We start from the raw sequence: 17,292 nt of genomic DNA on the forward strand, positions 1-17,292 counted from the left end.
TCTAGTTCTGTTCTTTAGAGTATGATAGAGATCACGAAGGGATGGTGCTGTTACAACAGATTTTGCATCCATCTGAACAACTGATTTGACAAGGGATGAGATAACCACACGTTTTCCTCCATATCTGTGTTTGAGACATTCTACAGCTGGTTGATAGCTAGTCCCAGTCACTTCAAACCCTCTTATTGTTTGCAAGGCATTGCCAGACAGCACTGAACGTAGGTCAGTGAACTTTTGAACATTGGGCAAATCATCATTGTCATGCACTACAGCTTCAAACTGGTCCCAGAAGTTTTGGAATTTCAACACATCACCACTAAACTTGGGCAGCTCAATCCTAGGCAGTTTGAGATTAGACGATTGGTCTTTATGTACACTCCCTTTTGAAGACTGCTCTTCTGAATTGGACTCCTTAGTTAAATATTCATGAGCTGCATCTAAAACTTGATCTATCCCATCCACGAATCACCTTCAACAGCACAGTTCATTCTCAGTTTCCTCGTCTGCGAGTAATGAAATTATACGATCTCTCAACTGAACATATTTAATGTCACACGATGCTCTGACAATTTTTCGATTCTGATCTCTACTTTGACCTTATTATTCTCAATTTCGCGCAAGTCTGAAAGGGCACTTACGGCTTTAATATCCTCCTGCAATACCTTTGCATTAGTCTGATGGAAGTAATCTCTTGCAGTTGTTTGGCGTTTGCGGCTGGAGGAAGTTCTTTGCTAAATTTAGCGAAATTCATATCTTCGGGTGATTGTTTCGACGGTTCTGGTTTCCCAGCAGTCTTTGACTCATAATAATCATCTACTAACCTCTGAATCAAGACTTTTTTCTTTCCAGTCGTCGGCAATCCCTTTCCTTTAAGCAATCCACGTAGTTGCTCCACTGATTTACCATTTTTGAGATAGCTCGTCTTCTATTTCAAAGTCACTCGAATATTTGGCAGCCGCTCTTGTCGCACACGTGGTTAGGAGTGTTGACTGTGCAAAGTCTCACAGAAGTCAGTCAATCCACAGCAAATTGTACTTACGATCGTTCAAATCCGCAGCTCGAAGGACCATTAATGTTCTGGTAAGACGACGTATTTATTTACGGCTTCACAGCCTTGCGCAGCACTTCGCTTTCACGCCTTTTGACGTGCATCGTTTTACAACTTTTGCAAAGAAACACGGAGGAACAACGCGACAGTCACGTGACGCTACAAATACTATCGCGGGGTACCCACGGGGTACCATTACAAGTCAAGTCTGTTCGGTTTCTTACTTAGTCTACCCGTGCGGATGTAACGGGCTTTAACAGGAACCCATGCATTAATTGTTCTAGTTTCTATGAACAGCTTTCTCGCCATCACTTCAACATTAGGTACTACTGTGATCTTAGTTGCCATTCACAAGGTATCTTCCCTTCATACACCCTCCAAGATCTTGTTATGTTCATTGGCGCTCACTGATTTCTTTGTCGGACTTCTCGAGGAGCCACTTCTTGCCATATTTTTAATGACAAAAGAATATGAAAACTTCAGTCTTTGTACGCACATCAATACTATAACTATCTTTACCGGTCAAGTTTTGTGTTTGGTGTCTTTGCTCACACTGACCACAATAAGCGTGGACAGACTTCTCGCCTTGTTACTGGGCCATAGATACAGACAAGTAATTACTTTTAAACGAGTTTTAGCAACGGTGCTCAGTTTTTGGACTCTGAATATGGGCTTTGCCACTATGGTGTTTTGGAACAAGAACATCACTTTATATTATATCTCTATAGTTGTTCTGTTATGTATAATGGTTTCAAGTTGCTGTTACGTTAAGATTGATCAAAAGCTCCTTCGTCATCAAGTTCAAATACAAGAACACGTTCACCAAGGACAACAAAATGGACATGCACCATTGAACATGGTGCGATACAGAAAAACTGTCCAGTGCATGGTGGGTACAATTTGCATTAGTCACGTGCTACCTTCCAATGACTGTAATTACGGCATCAATGGCAATAAAAGGAATGCTTCCATCACCTCTCGTTGCTTGGACATTTTCATCAACACTGGTGTTATTTAACTCAACACTGAATCCAGTCTTATACTGTTGGAAGATTAATTAGGGAAGCGAGACGAGCTGTTATAGAGACTATCCTACAGATATCGTGCTGTTTATCAAGCTAAGGTAGCGACTATATTTCGAGTATGGAATTTTGCTATCCAAAAATACTAATAGCAGGCAAAGTCGCTCTAAACGTATGGATTTCCGAAAAAAAAATTAAAACTTTAGGCTAAGAATCTACTATACTAAACTTTTTAGTAAGGAGTATCGCTGTTCATTTTTAACCCGGAGATTGCGTAAGCAATCTATAGGGTTTTAGTGGTGGTACAGATTATGTAAATGATATGCAAATGATGCCCTTCCATCATCTGTAAACTTTTTGGAGTAATTCCCCTGTCCAGTAGATAAAGTTTCTGAAATCACTGTATTAGTCAATATTGCAGGCACGTGTATCGTGGTCTAGCTGCGATTGTTGCACTAAAAAAACTTGTTTTGTTTGCTTTCTGGGTGTAGTTTCATTTAACATTTCTATTACAATTCTTATCTTAAATTAGGAGTTGACTCTAAATAAGACCCAATGTTGGCTTTTGTAATACGCATTGGCGGAACGTTTTAGATGACAGAGGTGAAGTTGCTGGAAGCTGCTGTTGTAAATTTCCGCTCCAAAGTTTGAAGTTTAGTAAAGATTGATTAGCTAGAGGCAATCCCCTCTACATATCGATGGTACTACTACTGGAGGGTTGAGATGCTCAAATTAAATTTCGGAAATCAAAGCGAACAGTTTCGTTGAGGCCACCGTAGCATTTGTCGAAAAAGTCTCTAATAAAGAACAACGCGGTCTTGCGAGCCTCTAAAAGGCTCATGATTAAGCCAGGTTATAAGTTTCAACCGCGAGCGTAGAATCCACTGCGAGAAAATCCTACTCAGTCTTGAGGACAAACTCACATAAGTCGCATTGGAAGACGAATCCCGCATAGCGGAAGCAAGAAGAACTAGATAGATTTTCACGAACTATAATGCAATCCGAGCATTAAAATTTTGCCCATAGACAAAAATTTGGGGGCTTGTTCAAGCTGATACACTTTGATGAGTTATCATATCGCAAAGTCACACAACACCTCTCGCAATCAACAAAAAGTCAATTTGCGCTACAATTGTAGGGCGAATTTAACTGGAAAAAAGGACAAATAGGACTCCTCTATTCCTTGTGTACTAGCCACACCAAACGTCGGGTCCGAGAAGTCTGCAGTTTAAGAGGCTGTATGTCGCACATTTGTTAGCTAATTCGCATATTTGCTAGCCAGTTTGTGATAAGGCTAAAGTACAGTGAAACCCCGCCTTACGACCACCCCGTTAATACGGTCACCTCGTTATTACGGCCACTTTATTCTGGCCCGAAAAAAAGCTCAGTCAGTCATATTCCTATTCCTATTTAAAGAACTCCTTTAATACGGCCACCCCGTTAATACGGCCAGCTTTTTGTGGCCCGTTGGTGACCGGATTAACGGGGTTCCACTGTACTTTGTATCTTTCCCCCTTGAAGCAAGGTTTCTCACGTGTTACTGTGGTTAGCACCCACGTTCCAATCTAGTGGACCCGAGTTACATTTCGGGATTCGTAGGCTTTCTTTCCGTTTGTTTTTTTAAGCCACTGGTCTTTTTCTTTTCTTGTTCAACTCTTTTTTCGGTGAAGAAAATCCGTCCACACTACACCGAAGGAATTTGAAGCGCAACACTCACCGGTAATTTTGGATTTGCTTTTGTTTTTGGGAGAATGTCAGCTCTCGTGAAAAGCTTTTTATGTCTATTTGTAGTAGATTTAATCATCGCAACACGATCGCATGTGCACAGTTTGATTTTGAGGACATCTGAATCAACAAAAAATCGATTCACGCTACAATTGTACGGCGAATTTAACTAGAAAAAACGTCAAATAGGAGTCCTCTGTTCCCTGTGTACTAACCACACTAAACGTCGGCATCCGAGAAGTTTGCAGTCAAAGAGGAATTAAGGTATTGGGATATAAGGCAATTAGGGTATACAGGTATTACGGTATTACGGTATTTGGGTATTAGGTTATTAAGTTATTAGGGTATTAGGATATTAGGGTATTTAATACTCTAATAAACTAATACCCTAATAGGGTATTAGTTTATTAGAGTATTAGAGTGTTAGGAGATTAAGGTTCTAGGGTGTTAGGGTGTTAAGGTATTAGGGTATAAGCCGGTAATTCCCCAATACCCTAATACCCAGATACCCCAATAATCCAATACCCTAATACCCTAATAGCCCAATACACCAATACACCAATACCTCAAAACCCTAATAATCCAAAACCCTAAAAACTCAATACCCTAATACCTACCCTACTACCCCAATACCCTAACACTCTAATACCCCAATACCCCAATACCATACCATAATACCCTAATACCCTAATACCGAAATACCCTTATACCCTAATACCGTAATACCCTAACACCCAAATACATTAATACCCAAGTACCCTAATGCCCTAACCCTAATAATATCCCAACACCCTAACCTTGCACACGGCTGGCGCGCCTGAAATTTGAATTAACCAGTCAGTATTAAGTAGGCGGGAAAAAACTTTAGTGTCTTAAATTCAATGTATGGTAACAGGAAAAGTATTGAAGTCGGGCAATTTTCTTTCACCAGAGACGGCGTCAAATGTTTACGAAAAAAAATTTGTAATTCCAAAACCCATATCAGACTGTAAAAAGTGAAAATTAAAAAACATTTTGTGTCTCTAAGCTTCTAATTTGGCGCCAGCAGCCGGCGCCTCGAGTGTCGCCAGGTAGGATGATAGCTGTGTTATTCTGAACAAAATATGTAGTTCCTCATTAAATTAAAACCAGAACTCTCGAGCCGATGTTGATAATAAAACGATAAGCGCAGGATATATTTGGCAGGCATTTCATCAAATGCCGCCCTTCTTATTCTCCTTCTCTCATTGGTTAATGTTAAACAAACTTAAACGAATGGCATCTTATTACAGATCAAGTAATCAGTTTCTTTAATTTACTTTTCAGGGATTTTTTCCAACTGTTGTGTAAATTTTGCTAAGTTTTGCTAAAGCAACAGCAATCTATTGTTTGATAGTTTCAAACTTATGTATGTTAGAAATTAGTGCGCCTCAATTTTTGACGATTTTTTGACGCTTTTGACTGAAATTAAGTTTCGTTTTTGTGTATTTGAGCAGTAACTTCAACAGGTGAGTCGCACAACTTGATCGAAGCTGGGCCGGGCGCAATGTTTTGTAAATAGTGGGTTCTGTGCTCACAGTTTGCCAAAACCAATTTAAAGAATCAGGGTTGCCATGTCACGAAATCACTTTGACAATCGGGTGCCAAAAAAAAAAAAAAAAAAAAACTACACAATCAGCAGGCTGGAGTTATACTGAGAAAAAATTATACAGATCAAATTTGTTGCTGGGTAATGTTCTACTGACATTCTTCGGAAAGGCTGAAAACAAACAAAAAAAAAAAAACGAAAACGTTATGCACTTGCGCGATTAATTTGCAGCCATTCAAATCTGATTGCTTTCTTAGTACACCGACTGCGAATATATAAGTACTGCATCTAGGAAATAAGGGAAGTTGTTTGCCTTGTGACTCTGTTCTTATGCCCTGACTTCAATTTCAAACACCAACCTTTCTCGGGGTCTGTTTCATTGTGGTTTGAAAAATGCTCTTCTGCAGCTGCCATCCTCATAAAACAGCACACTAATCTCTATACGCAAACGCTCTAAATTGATGCAACCCTTTCCCTTTTCTAGATCGTTGCTATTCAGGAGTTATTGCTCTCCACCTGATAAAACATTTATTGGTCATGTTGTCAGTCAAAGGAAGATCGATAAACTGAGGATATAACTTCACGGTTGCCTGTTGAAACATATGTTTTTGTAATCAGCTTCAATTTTAATGAGATTTTCAGGAAATGTTGTCGTACCGCTGTAATATACTCAAGTCTAAACAAAAAGCCATGTATGTATTTAGTGAAAACGTCTTTAGACTGTAATATATACTGACAAGCTCATGAATTTCATTAACAGCTATTAACAGAAATGAATATTTAAGAAGGATTGCAAATAAACTGATAATACTCGGTCAAAAGCAATTTTGCTTTGTATGTCGACATGACCAAAGCACATCTTTTCTAAAGTTGAGTGCAAATCACTCCTGGGTCATGGCATAAACCGACAAACGATCAAGAACTGAGAGATTCTCTTTTTCAGATTCTTTAATGAAACAACATGGTCTTCTAACAGGACTTCACGTCGAGCCGTTATCTATCACACAACAGATCACTTTGCTGTGGAGCTTAATCAGTCAAAACCCAGTGTGAAAGCAAACGAAGAGACAAAATTAAAGGAAAACAAAGTAGCACCGTATATCCGTGAAATATAAACCTAACACTAACAAAGGGGTGGATTTTAATTAAAGCAGTAAACCAAATACACAGTCTTATCATTCATTTTAGTTTCCTGAACATTATCCAATAAGAAAAGAAAAACCAAACAGACAGCAGTCGTCCAAATACCAATCAAATACATATTGCGAATATGATTTGGTTGTTTTTAGATAGATGGTTTAGAATCGCCAGCTTTTGTCCATTTTTAATCAAACGAGAAATTCATGGAGATGGCTGGACCTTTCGGTAAACATTCACTGACACTCTTTACATATTAGACATGCATTCTCTTGTTTCTCTAATTTTCAATTTCTAAGAAACCTATAACACAACTTAACTTGAATCTACGGGTTCATCACAAACTCACCAACTTATTTGTGTACAACAAATTTATAAACGGGTCTTCAATACACTGCTGACATAAAACACAGCTACCCAACAAAAGTGCCTTTCACCAGCGCCATGATGTTCACCTTCCTGGTGTCTGTGATGGGCAGCTCCCTTGTCATCTGTGTCATAACCAAACATCGCTCCATGAGGGCATCAACGAATGGTCTCATCATGAACTTGGCAATTTGCGAACTTTTGATTGCTGTCATTGAGACACCCTTGTTTGTTAAATATTCTCACACTGGAGGAACGTGGCTGGGTGGTATACCGTGGGAACTGTTATTTGTAAAGTAACAACTTATAGAGGTACTGTGTTGCTCTCCTGCTCGGCCTTCAACTTCATTGCCATAGCGGCTGATCGATATCTTGCCGTCACTCGACCACTAACGTATATCATAGAGATGGGTTGTAAGACTTGCCATTCCAACTATATGGTTGATTTCAGCTCTTTCGTGTATTGACACGTTATTTGCAGCGAACATTTATAATGAGAGAAAGCCAAAATGCTTTAAGGCTGGACGTAGCACTCAAGATTATTTTATCTGCGTCGAGTATAATAGGCTCGCTTATTATTTTGATCGTATTTTATTCTGTCATTTGTTCTCGTCTTTGGAGAAGAAACATTCCTTGAGAAGTTTCCAACAATCAGCAAGCGCTTGCTATTCGTACAGCACGAAAGGTCACTGTTTTAATGATATCAGTTGTAATCGTGTTTTTTGTTTCATGAACGCCAGCGTTTGTTATCTTACTTTCTTACTTGTTTGATGCAAAATCTGCCATTTACGTTTTAATCTACAAGAAATACTGAATGGTAGCGCATGTAATCCGTGTTTATATTTTATATTTATCGAAAGCTTCCGCCAAAGTCTGAAAACTATTTGCTCGGGATTTTATGCCCCTAATTTAAGACTTTGGTGCATTAGAAGATAAAGGCACTTTAAAACTGAAGAGCTAATGAGAAATATCTTCACCCAAGGAGAAAGATCTATTGAGTTGACAGCGTCACCCCTCTGTCAACCCCAGAGTCGCAGATAGATTCCAATATAATGATAGAATCAACTTCCACTTTTGTATAATTAGAGAAAAATAATCTAGAGATTGGCCAATATTGAATTCAGTTATTGTCAGATTGGACAAACTTCCCGATCCTCGGGATCTCGATATATACGGCTCCTGTGTATGCTTATGTTAATGCCTATGACTCTTTAGGACTGTGGTGGGGAACTCCGGGTGGAGAACGCTCTTTTAAACCATAGTTAGTGGGTCCCCTCCTTTAACTATGTTTAAACTCAGGGGAAATAAGCTATGGAGAGCACCGCTCGGCTTGGAGAGACGGACGATTGTCAACATCCCGGGTATACCAAAGAACTACTTCAGTCGCCAGGGACTGACGCCCGCAAGAAAAGTAACCAAGGTAACGGTAAATACAGCTGGAAGTTCTCGACATGATGGTGTTCAATGGTGTATGACTGAGCTCAAGTTTTCCTTCTAAAGTATCAATTAATAACACAATATTAGGAGAAGGTATAATTTGATCAGCATCGAAATAGGAAAGCATAGATATATGTGAAGTATATATGAAATAATTCATATTTTTATTGTTTAACACTTTCTTAATCTCTCCACACTGATTTATTGAATTACGAATCGAGCTAAACACAACGGTAAAACAAAGGCAACGAGAATTCCAGCAAACAAATTGTTAAATGAGCCGAGCAGTGGCTACGCGGTACGTGCGTCGGATCTTAGTACGTTTGTTGATCGTCTTGACCTCAAAATTACAAAGTGAAATGGCCAAGTTCTGTAGGAAAGTGGACCACGACGGCTAATTTTTCGTGTTCCTTTTGGAATTGAATGCTGGTATTAACTATCTAGCTTGACCGTGATTTTATACCGATAGTGGATTTACTGAACAGATCCAACGGATTCACTAAGAGATTCAAAAGTGAAATATAAATTCATTGTTTACTGTCTTGCGCGTCTCAGTCGACGTTGCTATTAATGCGGGAAATTAAAAAGATTAAAAAGCAGGTGTCATGAGTTCTGTCACTTGCATACTTATCTGAGGACCACTTAGGAGGTTTAGGAGAACAAGGGAACATGATCAAATATTTTGAGGGACTAAGGTATACCAACAACAACAGGTTATTTTAGTCCTCCCCTGATTCCTCCTTATATCTTAAAAGGTCCCACTCATTACTCGAGCAAACGACGAACTTGAAGTTTTTTCTTTCAATAAATTTAACAGAAAACTCGTATACAACGTTGAAGACCCGATTTACTAATTTAACATTAATTTCCATAACAGTACCTCGAGGTTTCCTGACAAAACAAATACTTTCCGAATCAATTTTTAATTATCTTTCCATGAACTCATGTCCTGTTGGTTTCTAAATCTAAGAAATGTAATGATGAAATTATGACGAGTGTTTTTGCAATTTTCAGTCTGTAAGCTTTAATTTTGAATATACCAGAAAAAAGCAGTGCACAAAATTCAGAAATTTTGTTTATGATAAACTCAAAAAGAATCTTAACACTATTTATTTAGGCAATAGGCAGTAATAAAACTCATGAATTTTATTAATATTTAAGTGACGTTGCAATCGTCTTTTTACCGATGTTGCTTTGTATGCCAGCATGATATCTTTTCTCAAGTTAAAAACAGTAATTAACTCCTGGCCTGTAACGTAAAACGACAAGCGACTAAGACTGAAAGACATTTCCCTTGTTCTTTAAGCCAGATTGTGAACTGGAGCAAACTGAAGCAATATGCACGTGTCTAGCCTTGGTTGCCTCGTTATTGTGAGTTGTGTGTGGATATTAAGTGCTGAAGGAATTACTTCAAACTACAGTGAAACAGACGAGAAAGGTAAGCGGCATAATACACCAGAGTAGTGATTTTCAACCTGGCGTCTTGTAATTGAAAGGTCCAAACCTGGGGTAAAATGAAACCTGTGTACAAAACGTGATTTGATTCAAATGTATAGTGTTATTAAATATTCGTTGAAGTAAAGACGCCTGCAAAACGGATAAAATTTGAGGAAAGTTACTTTGCTGCTCTGTGGACAACTGCCTACTTTATTAGCTCATTTTTGTAGGAACTCGGTCAGTCACCAATGAACAAACTGAAATATTCGACTGGATGCAATTTGTCTACTCCCGGTCCATCTTACAGATTCATCAACTGTGTGCTTATGTTGTTTTACGGAATCGTTCTTGTCACCATAGGTTCGACGCCTTCTAGCTTCAACCTTTTTAAAAATGGCGGTTATATAAAATGTTTGCAAGAGATAATTATTGGTCCAAAATTCACTATTCGTTAATTGTTATCATTCATTCTCGATCAGTTCTCGATATTTACGGTGAAATCGCTCTAACTTCCTGTCATCAAGATCATAGGACGCAAAACTGAAATATTGGTTAAAACAAGCTTGAAGATGTCTTTATATTTACAAATCCCAAGCCATGAACAATAGATTGCTGTTCCTCCAGTACTTGGGAAATTTACATGATAACAGTTACTCAAAGTACAGCAAAGTACATGATAGGAAATCAAATTGCTGCCGGCCGAAAGATATAAATCATTGGAGCTTTCATTTAATTCAATCTGATTTAAATGGTTTAGCCGACGCAGAATAATGATTTTTTTTCAGTCTTTTCCTTCTTTTAACAGTTCGTAATGGTAATAGGACTGAGTGGAGTCTATTTTGGTCTGTAATCATACGAGTAATAACAAAACTGGACGACGCGCTGCGGGAGTCCGCTTTGTTTACCATGAGTATCATTACAGAGCGAATTGGACTCCACTCAGTCCTATTACCAGTTCCTCCAGTACTAGGAAAATTTTCAGAACAGTTAACAAAAAGCCTCGTAAAAACAAATAAAAGAAAACAGATTGCTGCAGCCGGAAGATATAAATCATTGGGGTTTTTATTTACTTTCATTTGATTTGGATAGTTTAACCACAGCAGAATAATGTTTTTTGTTGTTGTTGTTGTTTTTTTGTTTTTTTTGTTTTTTTTTTCAGTCTTCCTCCTTATTTTCGTAGCAGTAAGATTGATATCAAACATTTTAAAGCTCCGGCGGCCCGAAGGGCCGCCAAGCGAAGCACCATACCCATATAAGAAAAGAAAAGGAAACCCATGAATTGATTTTCTCATGGTTATTATGGCTAGCGGTATTGCTCATGGGCGCGTACGCACGACGACAACGACGACGACGGAGTCGCGCAAGATGGCGGCCATACTCCAGCTAAAAGGTTGACAGAAACACAGCCTTACTCTATAGCCTCATTGTTTGATATTGGACATCCATGTTATGGTCAATTGACACCTGTCAAAACAAGGTATACGCTGATCTGTATCACGTGACCATATCGCGGGCTCAAGTTTACAGCTCATCGAGGTCACGTGTTTTTTTTAAGTTGACCGCTGACCAGGTGCTGGTTTTTCGATTGGATCGCGGGCTCATGTCAGATTAACTTGTAAACGGGGTCTGGTTGTTCGCAGGATTAAAGTTAACAGGAGTAAAAATAGTTCTTGTATACAAATGTTTTTCGCTGGTTTTGTTTTCTGTATTTTGAGATTATTCAAACTCAAAACAGAAGGCTAAACAACATACAGAAAACCTCACTGCAAAGTTACAAAACTCAAATTAAATTTCTCGCTTAATCTGGGTTATCTTAATCGGGCTTCGAACAACCCGGCGCAGGAGTTTCGCGTTTAGGCTTGGCTAAATCTATACTGATTATAAAGTAGGTAACAATTAGGTGTAAATTACAAAATTTACACCTACTTGTTATCTACTTTGTATAAAGTCACTCACCTGTAAACATCCTTTAACTGAAGATGGATACTGAGTATCCGAAACATGTGTTGCAAATTTAAACTGTGTCGTCTTTTTTAATTGTTTAAAGGAAAATAAGATGTCGAAGCTTATGGAATGTTCACGGCTAATAGGATTTTTTCCCGCATTTTACATGTGCCCCGTCACAATGAGCGGGATTATAAGCTCTCTTACTTAACTTTCAGGTCCATGTTATCAGTATCGACTCTTGTCAAATCACGAATCACTCCACAACACGTATATACAGTGACAAATGAAGTTGCATTTTATAATACGCCCGTTTTCATTGGCTTAGCTATCATAGTATAAGAGCAATTACATATACAATGCTCTACGAAATAGGCAAGCATACATAATCTTTTTAGCGGAGGAGATGGGGGACGTTTCTGTTTTAATTTTATTTTATTTTCGATTATTTTGCCTTATTTTGAGGGCGCTTTTAATAAAACAACTAGAAGTAATCAAAGATTATAAGTGCTTTCGACGCCGTCACTTTAATATGTATACCTTAAATGATTTCACAAACTGACTTTCAACCTCTGTCTATTGCTAAAATCACCATTTTTCATCAGCAAACGAGGTTTTACAGACAGATATATCACAGTGTCAAAGTCCATGCCAATGAAGAGGTACCCTGTATAAACTACGATTTGTTGATACGTTACGTGACGGTGCCAGTTTCCGTAGACTCACAAACATATTTACAATATTTCGTGCTAAATATTTCACATCAACTGGTAATGTTTAAGCGTAAAAGGTAACTTGTTAAAGTATATATTTTTTACGTACATTATCCTAAGCTGGAAGCACAAATAGAAGCACACATTTGCAATCGCGTACTTGTTTATCGTAAACAAACTCCGCGCGACTGATTCGAATATTTCCCCTGAATATTTTCCCGTAGACAGTTTTTTTTTTTACGTTGCCTTTCCTTGGTTCAGGCTCACTCTCATGGATCTTGCCTTCAGAGTACTTTTCCACCGATTCCAAACCATATTCGAGCGAACAATATTCGACCGGATAAAGATTGAGCTATCTGTAGCGACTGGAACTAATCAACAAATTCAATCAAGCTACAGTCAGTGAAATATAGCTGTTCCCATTGTTAATATTCCGAAGTCAAGGCGATTCAAAGTCGTGTTCGTCAACATAACCACGAGGTAGTCTCTAGCTTTAGGAATCCGCTTAGGGACTGTACAATAATTACCTGGTGAGGAGGGGGCTTGGAAAATTTGAGGGGGGGTGGGGCATAGGTGAAAATGACAACAAGAGAAAGAGGGGTTGGATTTAAAATTTAATATGTGTGGGGATGCTTTGTTTGAAAAGCTTCAGAAATTAAAAGAAGACCATATTCGTCAGGGGCAGTACTTCCTTGAGTACCTTAAGTTTTCCTGCACTCCAACGTTGCGATGGATGCCTTAATGAAGGTTGGACAAGAGGTGTTCCTGTCCAACGTTCTCCAGTTCCAACCCTAGATGCTACTTCGCCTGGAAAGTGTTTACCATTCACTACGGCAACGTCCACTGGAGACCAGATCGACAAGTTTCTCCCAAGTGTCCAGATAAAGAGATTGTTCAACGAGGGAAAATTGCCCTCTTCTGAAGAGAGGTCTTTGCAAAAGGTATGTTCCCAGTACAACGTGGACGAGACTGCATGAAAAAGTTATGTACAGCACCTTGAGTTCCTCGATGCAAAAGCAAAAAAAAAGTGTACGTAAGAGAAAGGAACACTCTTCCGGTTATTTCTTGGACAATTAAAAAAGATGTAAAAGCGCTTACCAACAAGCAGCTGAAAATGTATCTAAAACAAAAAGGTCTGAAGTTAAGTGGAAGTAAGGCTGCGTTGATTGATCGAGTTCTCACTCACGCACGCGGGAACCTTAGTGCCAGAGATGCTGTACAAGATGGGGAATCTCCCAATTCATGCGAAGACGACACAAGCTCAGAGTCCAGTGATTCTGATGACTCTTCAAATGATTCTTCGACATACGTCGAAGAGCCATTTGAAGTGATGTTTGTACCGGAGGAGGAACTCCAACAAGTAAACTAGGTATGAGGGAATCAATGGGAGGAGACTTTTTTCAAGGGAGGGGAGGGTAGCCTTAATATTATCATTATGAGAAGGGGGGGGTGAAATTAATTTTTGCTTAATGCGAGGGGGGTATGACTTAGTTTTGGGTCATATTTCACCCATTTCCCAGCCCTCCCCCCCTCCCCTCCAGTTAATTATCGCACAGTCCCTTAACGATGCTCAGACTTTGTCAGACTCCCTCAGACTACTACGAAAACCACAAGGTGCGCGATAGTCTTTGCGCATACGACGTGTGACATATGACATCATTCAAAATGGCGCAGAAAATGCAGATGTTCGACTAAAAGGTCTCAAAATAGGTCACCCTTGAAACCACAGGACACCCAAGATTATGAACTGCGTTCTGCGAACGCAATAATCACACTCGCGCTTGTCGGATATGAGATGATTATAACCAACTCAGCGCTACACGCCTCGTTAGCAATTTACCATCTCATATCAGGACACAAACGAGGCGCGAGTGGAATAACTGTTTTATTAAAAAAAGCCCCCAAAATATAGAAAGCTGAAACAAAATAAAAATAAAAACGCCCAAAAGCTCAGGCGTACGCTTACCATATTTGTAGAGCATTGTATAATTTTTCTTATTACATCTCTCAGTTGTTACTACGCGGGCTGTGATTGGTCAATTTAGTCAATTTTTAAAATGTTTCGTGATTTATCACCAAGTGTTCTTAACTTAGTTTAAAACTTTCTTTCACTTTAGATTGTTTATTAAAACGTGCTAACGACTTAACAACGATTTCAAATTGACTTGTTTTGCTTCCGACGTTCTTCAGAAATTTGAAGCGGTTCCGCGTGAATAGAAATCGTTCCCGAAACCGTCAGACACACAGTGGAGATAAAATAAATCGGTTCGAACTATAAGTTACGGATCCTCGTTTTTTCCCCGTCGATTTATAGCCGGCGCTCTTCGCGCTTGGGCCATAAATCGAAGGGGAAAAAACTCGGGCCGTAACTTATAGTGCGGACCTCGAACTCGGTTAGTAAGAGGTATCTTATATATACCATGATGGCTAAGCCAATGAAAACTCTTGAATTACATTATCCAATGATCCAGTTTTTAACTATTGATATTATCCCTCCGCGACAGATCCAGAATATCCCGCTGGCCTCAACAACACCTACCCAACAAAAGTGATTTTCACCAGCGCCGTGTTGTTCACCTTCCTGGTGTCTGTGATGGGAAACTCTCTTGTCATCTACGTCATAACCAAACATCGCTCCATGAGAACATCAACGAATTGTCTCATCATGAACTTGGCAATTTGTGATCTTTTGATCACCGTGCTCCAGGCCCCTGCATTTATTAAGCACCTGCATACTGGAGACACGTGGTTTGGAGGCACCCTGGGAAACGTCACTTGTAAAATATTATCTTTTGTAGGTCCTCTCTTGATTTTCTGCTCTATTTTCAACTTGGTAGCTATCGCTATTGATCGATATCTTGCCGTCGCTCGACCATTAAAGTATAAATTATCATCAAAATGGGTGGTAAAAGTAGGAATTCCAGCTGTGTGGCTGACTTCAGTTTTGTTGTCTGTTAAAGCGGCATTGACACCGAAAGTGTTGTACTTTGGGGATGAAAACATGCTCCTGTGTGTAGTTGATAGAAGCTCTCTAGAAAAGTACTCCTTTTTGTGCTGTTTAGTTGTCTCGTTTATCGTTCTAATTGTGCTTTATTCTATCATTTGTTATCGTCTTTGGAGAAGAAACATTCCTGGCGAAGTTTCCAACAATCAGCAAGCGCTTGCCATTCGTACAGCACGAAAGGTCACTGTTTTAATGATATCAGTTGTAATCGTGTTTAGTGTTTCATATGCGCCTATTTTTGCATTCATGCTTTCAGACTTGATTCATGTAAGATCCAGTGACATTTCATCCATCATGCACCACCCCATAGTGTTTTTCATGTCTTTCTGGTTGATATTGAACAGTAGTGCATGTAATCCGTGTTTGTATTTTATATTTATCGAAAGCTTTCGCCATAGTCTGAAATCTGCTTGTTCATGCTTAAGACTTCTCGTACCTGAACCAAAGCCGTGCTGCATTGGATTAGAAAGTAGATTTGAAAACGCAGAACCAATGAGAAACAGACAGACTTTGAACTCTTTCGTTCAGGAAGAAGGAGCTGTTGAGTTGACGGCATACTCGTCTTTCAACCACAGAGTCTCGCCGCCTTAGATTTCAGCTCACCACACGCTAGTGCCAAATGGTCTCGGAGATAAATGTGCATAAATCCTCTAATTAACTAATTTAATGATGTTTTTGAAATGACAAGATATCTTATTTGGCATGTCAAAGAATATAACGAGGTAAGCTAGAAGTTGAATGAAGACATCGAATTCTTCCCAGTATGCCTGTTTACACGATCTTTTGTTGTAGGAGCATGCTCGCTGATATTCCCGGAAACAAAACAGGAGAGAAGCCTTGAAAGAGGCAATAGTCTCAAAGCAAAAGAAAGTTCGATTACAGTATTGACAAGAATGGATTATTTAACAAATCCATTCCCAACGATAACGTTTTGAAATCTAAATATAGACGTGCAAAGAAGGACGCCTGATTGGTTATTCGTTATCAGACATAACCCATTGCGGTGGTTAATTTATTATCATTATCTACTCGTTGTAATGGTTTAACTTAACTAAGGAAGCCAGTAATTAGGAGCTCATTTGTAAACGCATTTATCGGTGATACAAGACAGTGGTCTCTGTCGCGGTCATGCGCGTCAGAGCTCAACAGTAGCTGATAAGCTAAGTTTAGGCATTACAAGTAGATTATTTGTGGTAATAAAGACTAAATAAAAACTTTATTCTAACCACAACTTTCCAAAGCAGTTCTGGGAATAATTACGAATCAAATTAGTGTTCAGCGGTGGGTTGATAGATTCAAACTGGCGGAGTACGACAGCTCATGCTCGAGTGACCTCGAAGATAAAGCCACTTAAGATAGCAGCCACAGCGGGTGCGAGACTACGCATGCCAGATAAGGTTGAGCAGGCAGTGAAAATAGGTTCTTTGGCAGGATAATTTACTTCTTGTACAAAATATGAAAAGCAACGTGAAGATTGTGGAGCAATGTTTGAGCAACGTTTTGAGACATTTTGAGCATCTTTTTTAAAAATTTGAAGCATCTTAGGGACAGACCTGGAAGACGCTGTGTATGATAGCTAACTCTCCAGCTCAAGGCTGCTTTCCTCGTTTTTGATTTTCCTTTCTGCCGGTAAGGTGAAATATCTTTCTATGTTGTGGAATCTGCTGGAAATGAATGCTAGCGCACTGTCATCAGTTCTGTCTCCCTCCCTCCATGTACACCATATCTTTCCACCTCCTCAGTGGTACAAAAAATCGGCGTATCAAGATACCGATATAGCCCTTTTGAAGGAACCCAATACATAATGGTTTTGCAGCGCTTTCGAGTGATATGCCATGGAATATCCCACGAGTCACTTAGAGGCATGTGCGTATACCAAGAAAATACAAGTG

The 17,292-nt window shown here is 39.2% G+C and overlaps 2 protein-coding genes and 2 pseudogenes across 2 annotated transcripts in view; 3 read left to right on the top strand and 1 right to left on the bottom strand.

The window, feature by feature from the left end:
• Window positions 1-751, bottom strand: part of LOC110048159 (uncharacterized) — a 2,349-nt gene extending 1,598 nt beyond the window's left edge. Inside the window, exons 1-2 of the mRNA XM_020753947.2 lie at window positions 663-751; window positions 1-337 (exon numbers count right to left, since the gene is read on the bottom strand). The exon at window positions 1-337 is cut by the window's left edge and continues 320 nt beyond it. Of these exons, the coding sequence (XP_020609606.2) occupies window positions 1-337; window positions 663-751 (426 nt within the window). The remainder of the gene's footprint in view (window positions 338-662) is intronic.
• Window positions 752-1,273: 522 nt separating this feature from the next.
• On the top strand, window positions 1,274-2,270 carry LOC149112068 (uncharacterized; annotated as a pseudogene).
• Window positions 2,271-6,877: 4,607 nt separating this feature from the next.
• On the top strand, window positions 6,878-7,995 carry LOC149112069 (substance-K receptor-like; annotated as a pseudogene).
• A 1,504-nt stretch (window positions 7,996-9,499) lies between these two features.
• Window positions 9,500-16,631, top strand: LOC110048200 (tachykinin-like peptides receptor 86C). The gene is made up of 2 exons (XM_020753986.2): window positions 9,500-9,740; window positions 14,901-16,631. The coding sequence occupies exons 1-2, from the start codon at window positions 9,641-9,643 to the stop codon at window positions 15,989-15,991; spliced, it is 1,191 nt and encodes a 396-aa protein (XP_020609645.2). The 5' UTR covers window positions 9,500-9,640; the 3' UTR covers window positions 15,992-16,631.
• The last annotated feature ends 661 nt before the right edge of the window (window positions 16,632-17,292 follow it).

Source organism: Orbicella faveolata, unplaced genomic scaffold (genome assembly GCF_042242905.1).
Source record: "Orbicella faveolata isolate gen_17 unplaced genomic scaffold, um_ofav_v1 contig_2, whole genome shotgun sequence".
NCBI classification, from domain to species: domain Eukaryota; kingdom Metazoa; phylum Cnidaria; class Anthozoa; order Scleractinia; family Merulinidae; genus Orbicella; species Orbicella faveolata.

Coding starts and splice junctions, on each gene's coding strand:
- LOC110048200 (XM_020753986.2), top strand. CDS start 9,641: ATGCACGTGTCTAGCCTTGGTTGCCTCGTTATTGTGAGTTGTGTGTGG. Junction 9,741..14,900: donor CAGTGAAACAGACGAGAAAG/GTAAGCGGCATA, acceptor CCTCCGCGACAG/ATCCAGAATATCCCGCTGGC.